Raw genomic sequence first — 17346 nt, forward strand, 5'->3', positions numbered from 1 at the left:
CAAGAGGTAATGGTGGTTCTTTATAACCTTTATTTTCTTGCCAGTTGATCATTTTGTTGCCACAGTCACATAACAATGGTTCACATCTAAAAGGAATAACATTTATTAAAGCAGGTTGACTTTTTCAGCATTTGCCAACTTTATTTCACAAAATAGATGCCAAGAAAGTAGAAAAAAGAGCTGCTGCGTTTGTCAGGGACCTTTAAAAACAAAACTTTATATAATAGCTTTTCACAAAACAAGAACAACCCCATTTTTCCCCCAAGAGCTGTGACAGGAACAAAGGATTATAGCAATAGTGAATCAGATAAAGGGAAGATGCATGCTATTCTCCTCAATTCTGATAATTCATCAGTTTTCCGATCATTAATTGTTTTTCTTTAAAAAGTACAATTTTTATTTTTGTTAAAATGCAACTAATATATTTTGACGCACTACATTCAAACGTATGACATCATAGGCGTACCAAACTATAACGGTGTATTAAGCGAGACAAAAGAGTCAGAGATAAGTCAGTCAGCTAGACTTTAAGTATGCCTGTGTCTGAATTCCCACCTTAATCCCTAACTACCTAAAATCTATATAATGTGGGACTATCTAGTGCCCTGGATTTTAAAAGCAATTCAGACACCATGCTCACTACTTTATTTTTGTTTTTCTAAACACTGGATATGACGTCACCGTTTTCACAAAGTGAAAATCAATTAATCAAAACGAACATTTCAAAACATCTATTTGTGATTCCATTGAGTTCTGATGATGAAAATGTGGATGGTCTATTAAAAAAAATACATTTAAACACTTTTATTTGTGAAAATGTTTTAACCGTAATGCATTGTGAACTATATTTACTAATGTAGTAAGCATCGATGTACACTAGGTTTTTGCAAAGACTTCTGGGAGTTTCTAGTGAACACGATTCTGAAATGTAGATTCGTAAAACAACACAAAATGGTGAACACACTTTTATAGTGCACTGTATAGTGAGTAGGGAAGGAATTCGGACATAGCCAATGTCCACAATAGCTTGTTTGTAACATGCTACACGTTAGCCATGTTTGACGCGTTAGCTTATTCAGTAGCCTACAGTAACTCCCAACCTTGATTGCAACATGTGAAAATGTAAACTTATACCTCCAAAATAAATGTTACTTTGACTATGCGAACTCCCAACCTTGTCAGTAACGTGCAAAAAAAAAAAAAAAAAAACTGGTCCGTACGCTACGTATTAGCTTGATTAGCATATTCACAATACCTGTCGGCTAACTTCCAAAAAATGTCAAGACTCAAACCACTAAGACAAACATTATTATGCTAACGCCCAATGTTGTAAGTAACATGTTAAAAAATAAAACAAACATGTTAGTAACTTGTAAAAAAAAAACAAAAAGAAAAACAAAACAAAAAAAAAACCAGTGACAGAGCTACACGTTAGTGTATTCACAATAAGACCTAAACTTGTTTGTACTAGAATTTATCCATATGGGACTCCAAATTATAAGGTGCATTGTTGTTTTGTGAGGAAAAATAAGGCTTTTTTTCTGTGGTCAATTTGTTTTGTATTTTCCACATAATTTTATTTTTTAAGGAAAAATGGGTCTTTATGGGTTATGTGCAAATTATAGTGTGGAGAATGCTAACTTTAACTATTATTTAAACAGTAATTTGGTTTGAAATCAATACCATTGTATTATTTTGAGAGGTCAAAATTCTAATTTAAAAAATAGGAATAACTTGACAATTATGTCACCAAAAAAAGCAAAAATGTCATCTGTTATATGATGAAATTATGACTCACACCTCAATGTTGCTTTTGAGAGAATACATGCTTTAAGGTAAAGCTATGCTGTAAACAGCTTTCAAATTCACAGCAGAGCTCTTCGCAGAGCAGCATGCACCTTCCTCTGTGGATGCTCAACTTATGTTGAACATTTTGTTCACCTAATCTGGCTGGGACCCTCTTGAGCTTTGCATACTGTAGCTATATGCACACTGCTGTCTGTGAAAACAACTTCTGTGACGTGCTTATGTTTCGCAGACTATATCATCATTCATGGGTTTCCAAGAAGCAGCCAGGACCGATCAGACTCCAGCTTGTGTCCAGATGGCTTGATGGAGGCGCACCCTCCCCACACTTACACCCCCCCATCAGCTTTAGCTACCTTGAGCGCATTCTGCTGCATTGGTGGTACTGCGGCTAGCCCTTCTCGCCGTTTCTCCCTCGATGCCCAACTGACTGACAGCCCCGGCCAAAGAGCAAACTGCAAAATCTCCCACATCCTTCCTCTGCTGGGAGACATACTTTTCTCCTTCTGGCTTGCTGACATTTGCTGATTGGTTCTGGGAACTTGGAGAAGATATGTCTAAACTGATATGAGCACTACACAAGAGAATTTTGTTATTTTCTGACACAAATGGGGGATTCTTAATGAGTCCATTGCAACTTTTCTCCAATTAGTTTATGGCTAAAGGGAACCTGCTTACTGTAGAAATCAATATACAGGTTTAAATGCACAGCAGTAACCACGTTTTCACACCTCCACAACCCCGTGCAAACATCAGCAGACCTTGCAGCTTCGATTTGGAAAGCTTTAAAAAAGGTTTTGTCATGCAGTATCAATTGGAAAAAAAGAAAAAAAATATATCTACCAAAATCTGCCTCAAGAAACCCCTTTTTCTAAGTTTATTCTCTAGTTTTCCGACAAAAAAAATACTTAAAAAACAAATTTGACCTAATTAGCTAAACTCACATGTAAGCACAATCATAGTAGCCAATGTACCTGGTTTACAGTGATCATGTTAATATCAAAATCAAACCATTTAAAGGTCCATTTTGGACATGTAAGTACTGGATAAATGAAAATAAATAATGATTTAAACACTTGTTGAATTTGTTAAAAAAAATGCAATAAAAAAGTTGATACAACAAAGTATTACCATAAGAGAAAAAAACAAAAGAAACTATGTGGATAAAGTTGCAAAAGTATGAGAAAAAAATAATACCACTATTTTGCAGGAATAAAGTCATGAAATAATAAAAAAAGCTGTAATATTTATTAGAATAATTTTGTAAAGTAATGAGAAAAATGTCCTAATTTAAAATAATAAAGTCATAAAGTCACAACAAAAAGTCACATTATACCAGAATAAAGTTTAAAATTTTTGAGAAAAAGTCTTAATTTTAATAATAAATAAAGACAAGTGATATATTTACGAGAATAAAGTTTTAAAATAATTTAAAAGGTCATAATTTTACAAAAATAAAGTCATGAAATAATAAAAAAGTGATGTAATTATGAAAATAAAGTTGTAAAGTAATGAGAAAAAAGTCAGAATTTAATAGTCATAAAATGATGAGAAAAAAGTCAACATTCTACTAGAAAACAACTGTAGATTTTTGAGAAAAAGTCTTAACGTTAAGACAATACATTTTTTTAAATAATGAAAAAAAGTTGTAATTTTACAAGAATAAAGTCGTAAAAAAATAGAAAAAAGTCGTAATTTCAAAAGAATAAAGTCATGAAATTATGAGAATAAAGTCTGAATTTTACTACAAAAAAGTTGTTAAGTAATGAGAAAAAAGTCTAATTTGTACTAGAATAAACTTGTTGAAATTTGATTTCAAAAAGTCAATATTTCACAATAATAAAGTTATTATTTCATATTTTTTTACTTTAGAATTTCCTGGATCAAAGTCATAGATTCCCGAGGCAAAAGGCTAAAAAAAAATATAAACAACAACAACAAAAGAACCAATGTCACATGTACTGTGAGACACGAAGAGCATATTGAAGCAGTTACTATTTTTTTTATTGTAAGAACATTGAAAAGAATTTCCACAACACCGGGCCTCTTCATAAAAAGAATCTTAACCAACAAGGACCTCTGGCGAGTGTGTTGTTTATGCCATCGTCCAATTACAATGTCAATATGCCAATGTCCAATGATTATGACATCACCATAAATGGTTGCATTGTTGGATTTAGTTAGCAAATAATGTGGATGGAGGCTTTTATTGTATAAACATTTACATTTCTTATAACTTTAAATGTTTATTCTTCTAAAAATATGTTGTTTCTCATTATTTTACAACTTTATTCCCATAAAATTACAACTTTTTCTTCTAATTTGTTTTTTACTTCTATTAGATTTTCTACTTTTTTCGTTTACAACTTTATTCTTGTATATAAAAAATATATATATATTTTCCTTTCAGGGTTGCCCAAATACTCAATCGTAAGTTAATATTTTTTATTGTGGAATTCCTGAAATATTCAACATTAGTGGAAGATTTTGTCATAATATAAGACTTTTAAAAATTATATAAATAAGAATAAAAATAGTCTCTCACTGCGCTGCATCTTATTTGTAGTTTTTCTGCATTGCATTTGGCTGAGAACGCTCAATCAAAGTGTCAAGTGGAACCCAGGTTCTTAATCATGCTGTTTAAGTCCAGATCACCCTTCAGTTTGGGTCAAGGTTCTTTGAGTCCACAGCTACAGCCAGCTTATGGAAAAAAACTAACAAATTAACAAACAAAAACAAAAAGTCAGACAGTACATCCTCTTACACCCCATTTCATGCTGCTTCTTTTTTGCAAACATCTTTACATGCTCACAATTTTAATAGAAAATTAGCACTTCAAAGATGTTTTCTCCCAAATATGACCACATTTTAACAAGATAATGAGGAAGACATGTTTACATCTTCAAGGCGTGATCAGAAAATTGGTGCATATGCAAACCTATTTACTGTCAGGAAGCATGGAAACGCTTACAGATACAGATCTAATGAAAACTTGCTCTGTTTTTATCAGAAAAATGTTTAAAGCTTTATCTTTATCGTACACCTGTTACGTGTGTCATTGAGTGTATTGATAGTGTTCAGCTGCTTATCTTTGCCTTCAACATTGGTATATGCCCATTCGATTAAGTCATACTTTGCTTTGAATGCATTGAGATCAGAGCAAACAAATCATTTCAGCCAGTTAGAGTTGTTTTAGTTATTTAATAGTTTCCATGAATTTTAATCTACAAGTTTCTAAAGCAGTTCATTCACAACCGTGGTATTTAAATATTAAAATATGTATTTTTCTTTGTTTTTTTTATACACATTTTTAAAGCATGTAATTTTATGGTAATGATTCAGGTTACAGAGCTCACTTGTGAAAACAACACTTAAGGTGTTAACTTAATAAACACACTAAAAATACATTTTTAAAACTTTAAAAAAGTAACATTTTAATATAACAATAAATAAAGACATGTGGGAATATTATATCAGACTAAATCAATTTAAACCTTAAATCACTTTCAATATTTTACTATCTATAAAAATATAATTTGTCAAAATTATACAAGTTAGAAATAAACCAAATGTTAAAAAAAACACCCAAATTTCTTTGCTTTTACATTATTTTGTATGACAAATTACACTTAAATATCTCAAAATATTTTGATTTCCATAAAAAATTATCCTGTTAAAGTGATCCAAATATGAACATGCTGCCAAACAAAACCTGGAAATAAAAAACAAAAAGTGCTTTCAAGAAAAAAAAAAAAAAAACAGATAATCAAATTTTATTTGTTATGGGTTTCTGTGACCAATCAGGAACTCAGGTTTGTTAGTGACGTTTGAGTAGATTCCACTTCAACACATGAAAGTTCCAATCATTGTAAACATGATCAGGAAGGAAAGAAATAATATTTGCGCTTTATTTTCCCAGGTGGATCAAAGATATAGACATACATTTTAAAGAAAAGCAAAAAAGCCTGGAGCAAGATTTGCAGGATTTGCCCCAATGTGACATTTCACCTCAAGCCTCATTCCATTGTAGGTGGCAGACAAACATTAGTAAATAGTGCAGAAACCGAAGACGAAGATCTCCCTCTCCCTGTCACTGCCTGTGCGTCTCCCAATACAGAAACATCCACTCAGAACAGTTAACACAAAGCATTTGTTGAGGCAAACTGCCTTTTCCTAGTTATTGCTTTTATTGATACTATCAAGATCAATGTTAATATTGCAGCGGCTTTCACCGGTGTCCTCCTCGTCTCCCTCTTCTTCCTCTCCTGCACACTCATTGGCATTCATGATGACAATCCACTGGGAGCAAAACATCACCATTATTCATGGCTAGAGTACACCTCCGAGCCAGACTGACAGATCAAAAGATGATGACCATAGGTGGGGGCTTACTGAGGGATGAGTTGACAAATGGCCCGGTCTTTTGAAAAACGGTTACTTTTCTAGAAGTTTGGAACCGGAGCGGATTTTATTTGTTTGCTATTCATACCTGTCATTTCAATAGACACCTGCATACAAATGAGAAGCCATCAGGGAGTGGAAGGTCAATGAAGGAAATCTATTTGCATTAAAAAAAAAAAAATCACATTTATAAAAACATTTTTTTTTTTTATTGGGAATATATATTTTTCTCATTGTCCTGCTTCAATTCTTGTTGACCATCATTTACCTGATTCATCAGGAAGGAAGTGATTGAAGGATCAGACGATACAAGGGAAGCAATATCAAGTGGATGACATCGTTAGAGCAGAAAAAGCTAAACAATAAAAAATATTCCTCAGTGTTTCTAGAAGGATTTTCAGTCTCCAAGCTGTTCTTCGTCTTTATGCTCTGAGTTAAATAAAAGCAGCACTACTTTCTTGTGTTTGAAGTGTTCAATGTTTGAAGACCTTAAAGTGTAATCTTGCCATTCAGCGTCCTTTATCATAACTCTCATCCTCTCTTTACAGTTCTTGACCCAAACACAGAGTCGGTGGAGGATTTAATGCAGCGCTTCCAGGACAGTTTTCGTGTTCCCAACACACCGACAGACATGTGTCACTACCAGCAAACGTTACACAACTCCTCCACAGGACGCCGGAAGTTCCCCAGCCACACAAAAGGTAGGAGAACATTCAACGCATTGCTTGTTCACCAAACATTTTGAATTTATGTCTTACATATGATTTTTTTATCCTTTAATTTTTTAACTCCCCGACTCCTATTGATTTTATCGTGCTTTTATATGTGTATGTTTTTATGATTGTCTACAGATGACCACTTTTAAATTTAATCAGAGATTATTATTATTATTATATCTATCTAGATATAAATTAAGAGTTTTGACTTACTTTTTATTAAATTACATATTGATGACACACATCGTCTTAAAGGCAATTTGACCTTATAAACTCAACTTTAATACTTAATTTTTCTACCATGTCTTGCCTTGCAGTTGTTCTTTATCATATTTCTTTAGTCCAGGGAAACATATTTTGCCGTTAAATTCTTTTCCAATATGTTTCAAATTTTGTGTGCACCATGTAATTGGTTCAAGTGAAATGTCATCACTATTGAAAGGTCCTTTTGAACAGCTAAGAAGAAAGAGTGGAAGTGGGAGCAGGAAGGATGCTGAAAGATATTCAACCAACATTACCAATAAATAGTCGTTTGCCTGTTATTACTAATAAATAAAAACTTTTTTTGCAAAACAAAAGTTGCCAAACAACCCAATGAATTCCTATAAATCAGAAAAACCACACAAGCACTATCCTCAATGCTATTCACAGTAGATAGTTGACAAGAAGAAGGTACACGAAGACATAGTAACACCTCAATAAAAGTGACTCTGTAATAACTAGAAATCATTACAATCCTTCAAACTAAACTGACATCAGCGTTTTCCATGGACAACTCCATAGACAACTGACTATTTTCATCTTTAGAGGAAATTGATCACACGATTTTTGTATTATTCTTAAATTTGTATTAATCTTATACCATGGTCCAGTTGAGTTTTTGATTCCGATTGGCTGCTGGATGTGGATTAAAAAGTGATAATCCATATTGATAATGCGCATTTAAAAAAGAAGCCCAAATGCTTCTTTAAACAAAGCTTTTGCTTCATCATCTAGACAAAAACAAGCAGTAAGAGGTGAACTTTCTCTTGAAACTAAGGCTTTATTAAATCTATCAAGACGATCAACATATAAATCACTTTTCTTTGCTGCAGAAGTTGAGGTTGGCGTCGGCTCAGTGGTGTGTTGTCAGGTTAGCGTGATGATGCGCCACACCACGTATCACTTTCTTTTGTGAAAAAGCGATCTAAACTGAAAAAATAACTAGAATAAAGTACAAAAAAATCGATAAAATATTTATTAATTTTGTATGTTTTTTTGACGTGTGAATTATCAGAATTTCAGGCTTCTATTGCATGCATTCATTTCTGATAATGCACACTTTGTCAGGCATTATCCCTTACAAAAATGCATGAATAACTTTGTCACTGTACATTATACAATGAAACTGATTGACCAAAAGGGAGAGCTCTGAACCGCTGCGTCGATGCTCAGTTGAAAAATGTATGTTAGTTTTATATATATTTTTTTTAATTTCGTTTTTTTATATATATTTTAAAATATGGATTGCCTATATTTTTATTTATGTGAAACTTTTTTTTTATAATTTATATTGCTGAACTGAACTGAATCTCTTTTTGAAAATCTGCATAGATGTCAAAAACACTCAATAGCTTTACTTTGAAAAATGGAAAAAAATAAGAAGGATCACCGACACTTTACTTTAAAGTTTTGTTTGCTTACTGACAGTAGCACGAACAGTTCGTTTAGTTTATGTTCTTAAAATCCAGCATTGTTCTGCATGTTAGAGCTACAATTAGATTGTCACAAGTCAGCAATTTCAGACGTTACAAAGAATCATTCTTACATTTTCTGAAACAGATCGCGAATATCGGAGTGTTCGGATACTTGTCACAGCTCTAATCACATGAGTATATTAAATCTGTCTTCCAGACAATGCCTGAAACGTCTCGTTTGTTCATGAACATTTCAGCTCAAGTTTGCCTTAAGCCTCCGTTACTGTGAGGATTAACAGCAAATGTCCTTCTATTTTCGAACATCATGTGCCAGCTCTCCTTGCAAAAGAGTCTGTGCTATTTAATCCATGTAGATTTTTAAGTGTGAAAGACATAGCCGGGAGATGTTCTCTTTGAGGTCAGGAGGAAAAAAAATTCCCTTTGAGTCGCTATAATTAAAAGGTAAAAGGTGTGCTGAGTGTTTGTGACTGCAACGAAAGTGATAATGGGAAGAACATAAGGAGGGAACTCTTTCAGATAGAGTGAGGCGTAAAGAGGAAGTTAATTGGCCGCACCCCCTAGGTCATTGCTGCAGAAAGGGAGTTAATAATTTTTTGTTTTGTTTTTGTTTGAAAAGGGAAGCGGAGCAAGCATATTTTTACCAATTTTTACTTCCTGATTGTGCAAGTAACTGAGATACACTCTAATTGTTGCTTGAGTTTTATCTTTTTGTATTTTTTGTAACAGATTTTTTTTAGCACAACTAAGAGTTTTTGTGGTGCAATAGTAAAGCAGACAACCTCCAAACAGAAGATCGCAGGTTAATTCCTGCCTTGCCTGTCCATGACAAGAGAATGTGGCCTAAGAGTAAAAAATTGGCTCTTGAAGTTTAATAGCCAGAAGTCCTTCCCCCTGCCGGACATAAGTTGCTCCCAAAATCATTGGCCAGAAGTCCTGGACCGGAACTTAGCGTTTTACGCTTTCAACCTTTTTTCCCTTTGACATACTGTTACTGCTTACGTACTCAGCTGATTCACAGACAAAAAAAAAATGGCATTTCGTCTGCTTTTTCTCCAAAGGTAAATGAATATAGTTATACAAAATCAAACACTTAAACTGTTAGATAGTAACATATTATTTCCCTACATTGCTCGTGGTGGTTATAGGTTGGTGCCAGCGTTAGGTAGTGGAGCCACCATCAGTACGTGTGTATGTGCATGGGTGAATGAGATTGTGACTATAAAGTGCTTTGGTCCTTCAAGGGAGGCAGTAAAGTGCTTTATATTTATACGCTATTTACCATTTTATTGTTACTCTTCAGTCACAGCTTCACTGCTGATTGAATTTAGCAGATTAGCTATCTTCTAACAGTTTTTTTAGCTTGATCCATGCCAATAATTTGACTTCACTGAAGCAAATTCAATTTTTTTTCACTAATACAAATCACAGTATGAGCCATTTTTTAAAAATACTTTTTAAAAAAATGTTTTTATGTTGGAGAATCACAGTCGTGTGCTACTTTGGTCTACTCTGGGGAAAAAAAAAATCAGTATAATTTTTTTTCAGTGTAGCTCCATCATTGGCACACCATTTTTCTCTTCTTACTATGCTGATGGTACATGAGACAAAGATCAAGGAGTTAACACACCAATATTGACAGAAGTGGCTGTCTGCAGAGGAGAAAAGAGAAAAGCTTTTTTTTCCCTCAGCATCTGTGTGGGAGGAAAAAACAGGAGGTAGGCTACTGTAAGAATATAATGCCTGTTACGTCAACATATTGCCGCACACACGGTGATTTTCAGAAAATGCCCCTTTTTTTTCCTTGAAGCCTGTCAGACGGAAGACAAAGTATACCATTAATGGCCAATCTTTGAGCCCGAGGGCTGTGTTGATTATATATTTTCCCAGAGTCTTTATGGTGGTGAGAACAAGAGCGAACGGGTGAAAATAAAATAGGAAAAATTGATACACAATTGCCCTGTTGTAAAACTGCATACAGCTAACAACCAGTTGGATTCCAGAGATTATATCCGAACATCTGGCCACCTGCAAACTACAGTGGTACAGAGTTTTTGCCCGTTCAGCAAAATCGTGCAGCCATTCATATTCTCTCCGTCTTGTGTGTCCAGGCATTGAAAATGTGCTTTGTGGGGACATTTTTTTTTGCTTCTTTCTCAGCATATATTGCCCTAGTTTTTGTTGCATCATATTATACCTGGCCTCATAAATTGTTGACTCTACAAAAATGCTTTGGAAATGCAGTTATTACCGTCACTCTGCACTCAGCTTCTTTTTCAGATTTGGATAAAGTGCCACCAAATGTACTATTAGTATTGCTATAAAAGTAGAATTTCGGGTATTTATTTAGCACTCAAAGTAATGACTTTTATCTTCTATTATTGTTTACTATTTAAAAAAAAAGTATTTTAAAGACATAGTGTCATAAAACTGTATTTTTGTTTTTTAGCATGTTCTTGTGGCCTTTTTCTGATGATTAAGGACGTTTTTTGAATGAAATTAGGCTAAAAAATAGCATTTCTGAGTATTTTACCAATTAATACAACCTGGCATTCAGCTTAACACTCGATAGTTTCAATATTGTTCCCCATATTTGTTGCACCGGTGATGTTAGGTTGGGGGTTTTGAAGGGCTGTAAACTAGTGGGAAACCGTATAAACAAATGGGGGGTGGGAAGTAGGGGCGGGATTATTCCGCGCCAACAGTACCGCCCACAATTTAGATGTGAATTTCTAATGAACTGCTGCTCTACAGAAACTTTGTCCTAGAAAATGACTCAAATTTTTGGATCTTATCTAAAAACAATACAATCATTGTTAAAAGACCAGTGGGAAAGTTAAAGTTCCATTAGCTGTCACGTACCTCGGTGTGTGAAATTTGTTCTTGGCATTTGAACCATCATTCTGGGATACAGACACAGCCACACTTGGGAACCATTTGGTGGTTTAACTCTTCAAGAAGGGAGGCATCGGGTCCCATTTTGTGTCTCTTTGGTAGGACTCAGCCTGGATTTACACTCACAACCTCCAGTCTCAGGGCAGACACTCTACCACAAGGCCACTGATCTGGGAACACTTAAACATAGATCAAAAGATGATCAAAGTCGGTATTCAAGAGTAACATAACTTGTTTTTTTTTTAATTGATAATTGTCTCCCTTCTTTCCTGCCTTTATTGTTTCATAATAAACTGTATTTGCAACTTAATGCTGCACAGACTGTAAAAAAAATAAATAAATAAATTCTAATAATAAATAGACAGTGAACTTACTGAACTACCCAGTTACTTGTCTCCTTTCATCCTGAGATAGCTTGTTGCACAACTATTAAAGGACGAGTTGGTTTCACAACTCATGGCCAGTAAATTGCAGCTTTTTACCGCAATGTATTCACAAACTCTGTTGTTCTCCTTCCATCTTGTTATGCGGCGTGCGCCCTGGTCTTAATGATCCAGCATATGAAAAGACGTGAGCTTTCATTGTGTGGCGCCGTTTCTCCAAGGCTGTTCGCTAATGTCACACCTGGACCTTTAAGACCCGTTTTAATGCTTAAGACGCACATTCAGTGTTGTGTATATATGCGTCGTTTGTGACTTTCTCTTGAAGCCTTGTATATGTCTGTTTGTGAAACTAATTCAGTTATATGTAAAGCACATTGTTTTGCTTTGGAAGCATCACAGCTACGTTTTGAAGTCAAAGTACATTAAGCTTGTCTTCAAAAACACACTGCCTTATTTGCTTGCACTTCTGCGAATTCAAATCCCCGCTGTGCTGTTAATGCTTTTCCACGGGCTGGCTAGAAGCGGTGGTACTGTTTTGATGTGTCAGAACGAGTACTTTGGCTCATTACGACAAGGATAACCTTGTGGTTATTATTTAGGTTGTCTCCTTTTTTAATTGATGCTTTGAAGTAGCACATGAAAGTAATAGTCCGTGCGGTTTGTGTGTGTTTTGCGTGTGTGATCGGGGGAAGGGAGGCTGGAAAGACGGAAGGAGGAAAGAGAAAGGTTGTGCTCCATTCTTCATTTTGTGCTCAGCTCGGCTTTCAGCAGTCTTCAATCTTTGCTGCAGACCAAACACAGTGATTACAGCTGTTGGTCTGCAGCCCTGGGGCATCTCCACACAACAACAGACCATACAGCTGATGTACTGCCAGGCTGAAACAGTAATTCTGTTTTGTATGGGAAAGAGCCAGACAGACCAACAAGGAAAAAAAAAAAAAAAAAAAAAAAACAAGTCTGCGCTTTGTTATCTGACTACCCATCTGAACAAGTTGTGTTTTTCTCTGTGAGTCTCATTATAGTGGTGGAAAAATGTATTTTTACTGTCTGTTGCAATAAATAACATCTTTACATTCCCATTAAATTCAACTGCTGGAATATTTTATTGAAAAAAAATATAGATTAATTCCAAAATAATGCTTTTTTGGATCTAAATCCATTCTCTCCTCATTTTAGTAATCCTGAAGGTCCTTATTTTTTTTTTGATAGTTTACCATTAATTTTTTTTATTTTTTTAATAGGTTCTTTAATTTTTTGTGTCAATAATGGAGGCTTTATTGGCACTTAGTTTATGTTAGTGTACATGCAATGCCAAAATATGATTACATTTACTTAGTAAAGCACAACATAAAACCACTGAATAAAGTTTATTCTTGCAGAATGCTTTTAAACACCCACTCCCATTATCTTTTGATATATTTTACAAGTCTTTTTAGTGGTCTTTCAATTATGCAATTTTTAGCCAAAATCAAACATGACATCTTTTGTAGGACAAAGTTTCTGTAGAGAAGTTTGTTAGAAAGGAATCAGGTGTAATTCACGAGAATTGGTAAAGAATAATACTATACAATAATACAAGAACATGTTAAAAAAAAAAAAAAACTCAATATATTTATCAGTGTAGGTCTTTAAAAGATTCTGCAAAACAAATACTGTGTCACTAATAGTACATGATGTGTGTGTTCTGATGAAAGCTGGCTGTGAGTGAAGTGCAACATTTCCAAAGCTTTCTATAAAAACAGTAAAATATGTCAACAAGTGTTTGCAAAGAGGATTGTCGGTGAACCGGCAGCTTCGCATGTCCGTGTTTACTGAAAACATTTAGCAGGGCTTTTGATGGCGATGGCCTTTGAGGACAAACGGTCTGCTCATGCAGCTGCTATAACAAAACCAGTGTGTGTGTGCCCAAACTGTGTTGACTTCATCAGTGGACTGGTACAAATCAGGGGAAAGGCAAATTTTGCAATTAAATCATTTCTATTTATTTGCTTAAAACCTGTTCTAAATTTCCTTCTAGGTCTGGATTGTACATCTTCGGTGGTGTTCATTTCCTTTATTGATGTTGTCTATCCACACATCCTACAATTAAAACAATGAAAACAACATACAAGCACTACATATTGTTACTTTGTCCAATATTTTTACACCAACAATTTATTTTTTTTTTCCTTAGAAAAAATTGCAGGTCTTTTGGTTACAAAGATCAAATTATCACAGTAGAAACAGGAACATCCACAACCTTGTTCTCTGTAATAATTACTCTGCACCAATTTTCACTTGATGTGAACATGCGAACAGGGAAGGGAATACATACTTTACTTTTCAGGGTTCTGTGTTAACCCTACATAACTATTTGTATCACATTTGATAAACACATTTCTGAGACCCCTATCTCATTAGTATGATCAAAACTTGCCATAATATTATTCAACTTGGTAAGTTTTCTAGCCTGTAGTTCATTATCATTCCACTAGGGGCAGTAGAAGGGCTTTTCCTGATCAATTCAAATGGCTGCTTACATGAAATCTCAAAAATAGTTTTGGCGGGAAAAGTTCCGCTTGTTTTTACATTTTATAGTGAAAATAACTAATCTGTTTGTTTTCCCTTTTTTTAAACAACTACTTGATAATGATTAAATAATGATTTAAGATACAGTTACAAAATGTTAAAAATATGTGGATCAAATTTGAGACAGTGGGTAAATAAGGTGTTTTTTTTTTTACTTTTGCATGTTTTTGACAAGCAGGAACTTCAAATCACTCACTGTATTGTAGTTGATACTATGTATATTGCTTAAAAAATGGTACTGCTAATTTCATTAAGGGGTTTCAAAACCTCCTAATTTTGACATATCTATATATATCATTTTCAGTCAATTTTTGAGGTAGGCTAAGTGAATTTTGGAATTATTTTATTACCCAATCGCTGTATATAAGACACAAGGGAAGTGTGCTTAAGCAACCACTAATAGGAGAAAGGGATAATGAAAAATAAGGTCTATTTATTTAGAATTTTGGTTCAAATGTATCTGCTGCTCAACAAACCAAACATTCTACAATAGTCTTGTGATGTTTTGGTGGTCTTTTAAATTTCCAAACCTCGGTTCATGTAATGCAGTTTTTATTCTTCTTCAAAAGGCCCACTCTGTAATACAGGATGATGGTTTTCTTATTTCCCACTGACACCGTGACTATTTTCTGTGTTCATCCTGCTGCCTTGTTACCAAGCAGCAGTCAGTTGTCTTCACACTAGCGGGCACGTCTGCATGAAAATGAGGCATGTCTAAGTAAATCATGAGTGTGCTCGATATCAGGGCACAAAAAGTCACTCTGCCACTGCGAAGCTCATCCATCAGTTGATGTTCCTGCTCATATGCACCTTCACCTCAAGCACCAGCAGATGCTTTTCCTGAATATAAATTCTCACTGACATCTGACCTGTTCTAGTCAGCCAACTCTTACCCCGACAGTCAATGTCGAAATCTATCAAACCTCCAAAATTCATGTCTAACAGATATGTATGGTTACACATCCCTGCCTCACAATGAGATCAAGTACAGTCCCTTTGCTACTTGTAGCTGGACTGTAAAGCATATTTACTAATTTTAAACAGGGAATTGCCATGTCTCAAGTGTTTGTTACGTTACCAAAAAATTGAAAATAAATTGGGCCTATTGTATTAGCAAAAAACTCATCTGTTTAGCAGAATTTTCTGCAAACACTCAATTCATCTGTTAATGCTTGCTTTAAACTGGATCGTACAACAAAACTGTGATCCAAAACATACAAACACATATTCATAACATTAGGTAATAAATAGAAAAAAAAAAACCTTTACCTGACTATCCAAAGTAAAAATGCGGAAGAGGAGGAAGTCAACAGAGCCGCGCTAAAGCAAATGATCTAAAAGATTTCTCAAGTACTCCAACATTATGCAATGAAAAAAAAAAAAAAAAAAAAACGCCAAATGTCTATAACTCTGAATGGAGTAATATAAATATTTGAGAATAGGATTGCCAGTTCGGTGTGTGTCAACATGAGATTAGTTTCCTAGCTGTATGCTAATCTCAGGAAGAAGAAAAATGCTTTCATCTGTAATATAAAGCCTAACATTCTTCAGTAATATATTCTTGCATTTGCCCGAAGTCACCAGGACTTGCTCGTCATAATTATAGAACTTTAGAATAAAATATAACGACATTTCGTTCAGTTCCAGAGCAAGAGCGAGTGAACTTTCTTGGTTGAGAAGTCTCGGTCCTGCGGCTTTGATGACTTGAGCTGGTTTGTCCAAGTTTAACCTTTGATTTTTTTGTATATGTGTGTGTATGTGAGAGTGTATATTGCTCTTCTGAAGCATGAAATTAAACAGTTGATGTATGTACAGAGAATGCTGTCAACAGCCGACATAAAATATTTTTTAATGATGCAACTCAGCACTTTCTGTCAAAACAAAGAGAAAGAAAACAACGAGTTTAAGCAGTAAAAATGTTCAGATCTCTGTATAAAGTCCAAAACACAGAGTGAAGATGATGCTTGAAAGAGAAAACACCCACTGACTTATTTTGGAAAAATGAGCAGCTCTGATCTGATCTCAGTGAAAACATCCTTGAACATGCGTACAGTGTTCCTGTCCTCCTCCACTGTAACACACTGATGCTTGTTTTGCTTCATAAAACATGGGAGAAGTCTAGTATATTAAAGCAACATATGGACAATTAAGATATCCATATCACAAAGAACACTTTAACATGTTAACTAAACTTCTTGTATCACATTAAACCACTAAATCCGCTAATCTATCTGCAGTGCGTCTCTGTTATATTAGGTGACCTAAAAAATAAAATAATATTACGCAGGAGTTCCGTTTCTTGTTTGTTGACGTTATCAATTTTATATATATATATATATATATATATATATATATATATATATATATATATATATATATATATAGATGTATCTATATGATAAAGCATGTTAACACTGTGAATAACACCAGTGTCAATGGTGAAAATTAGCGGGGTAATTTTCAAAGTACAAAACATGCATTTAACAATGGCTATCTCCAAATTCCATTCCTACTCACTAGATAGTGCACTATATATCTAGTGCTGTACAAATCTACTATTCCAAAATCGAATGCACTAGAAATTTCCCAGAAGCCTCTGCGAAAAACTAGCCTGCATCGATGCTTACTACATTTGTCAATGCAGACCTCAATGCACTGCGGTTGAACAATTTTTGCGAAAATAAATAAATAAATAAATAAATGTAATTTTTCAACAAGCCATGCACATTTTTATCATCAGAACACAGTGGACTCACAACTAGGTGCTGTGAAATGTTTGTATTGATTTGATTTTTAACTTTGTGAAATCGGGGACGTCATATCCGCCGTTTGGCGAAACAAAAGTAAAGTACAGTAGTATGCATCGTATCTTAATTTTTTTTT

At 34.4% G+C, this 17346-nt stretch overlaps 1 protein-coding gene across 1 annotated transcript in view; it reads left to right on the forward strand.

The window, feature by feature from the left end:
• The window catches only part of LOC112163022 (astrotactin-2), a 313961-nt gene that overhangs the window by 109580 nt on the left and 187035 nt on the right, over positions 1-17346 (forward strand). Inside the window, exon 4 of the mRNA XM_024299108.2 lies at positions 6756-6908. Coding sequence (XP_024154876.1) covers positions 6756-6908 — 153 coding nt within the window. The remainder of the gene's footprint in view (positions 1-6755; positions 6909-17346) is intronic.

Source organism: Oryzias melastigma, linkage group LG12 (genome assembly GCF_002922805.2).
Source record: "Oryzias melastigma strain HK-1 linkage group LG12, ASM292280v2, whole genome shotgun sequence".
NCBI lineage: Eukaryota > Metazoa > Chordata > Actinopteri > Beloniformes > Adrianichthyidae > Oryzias > Oryzias melastigma.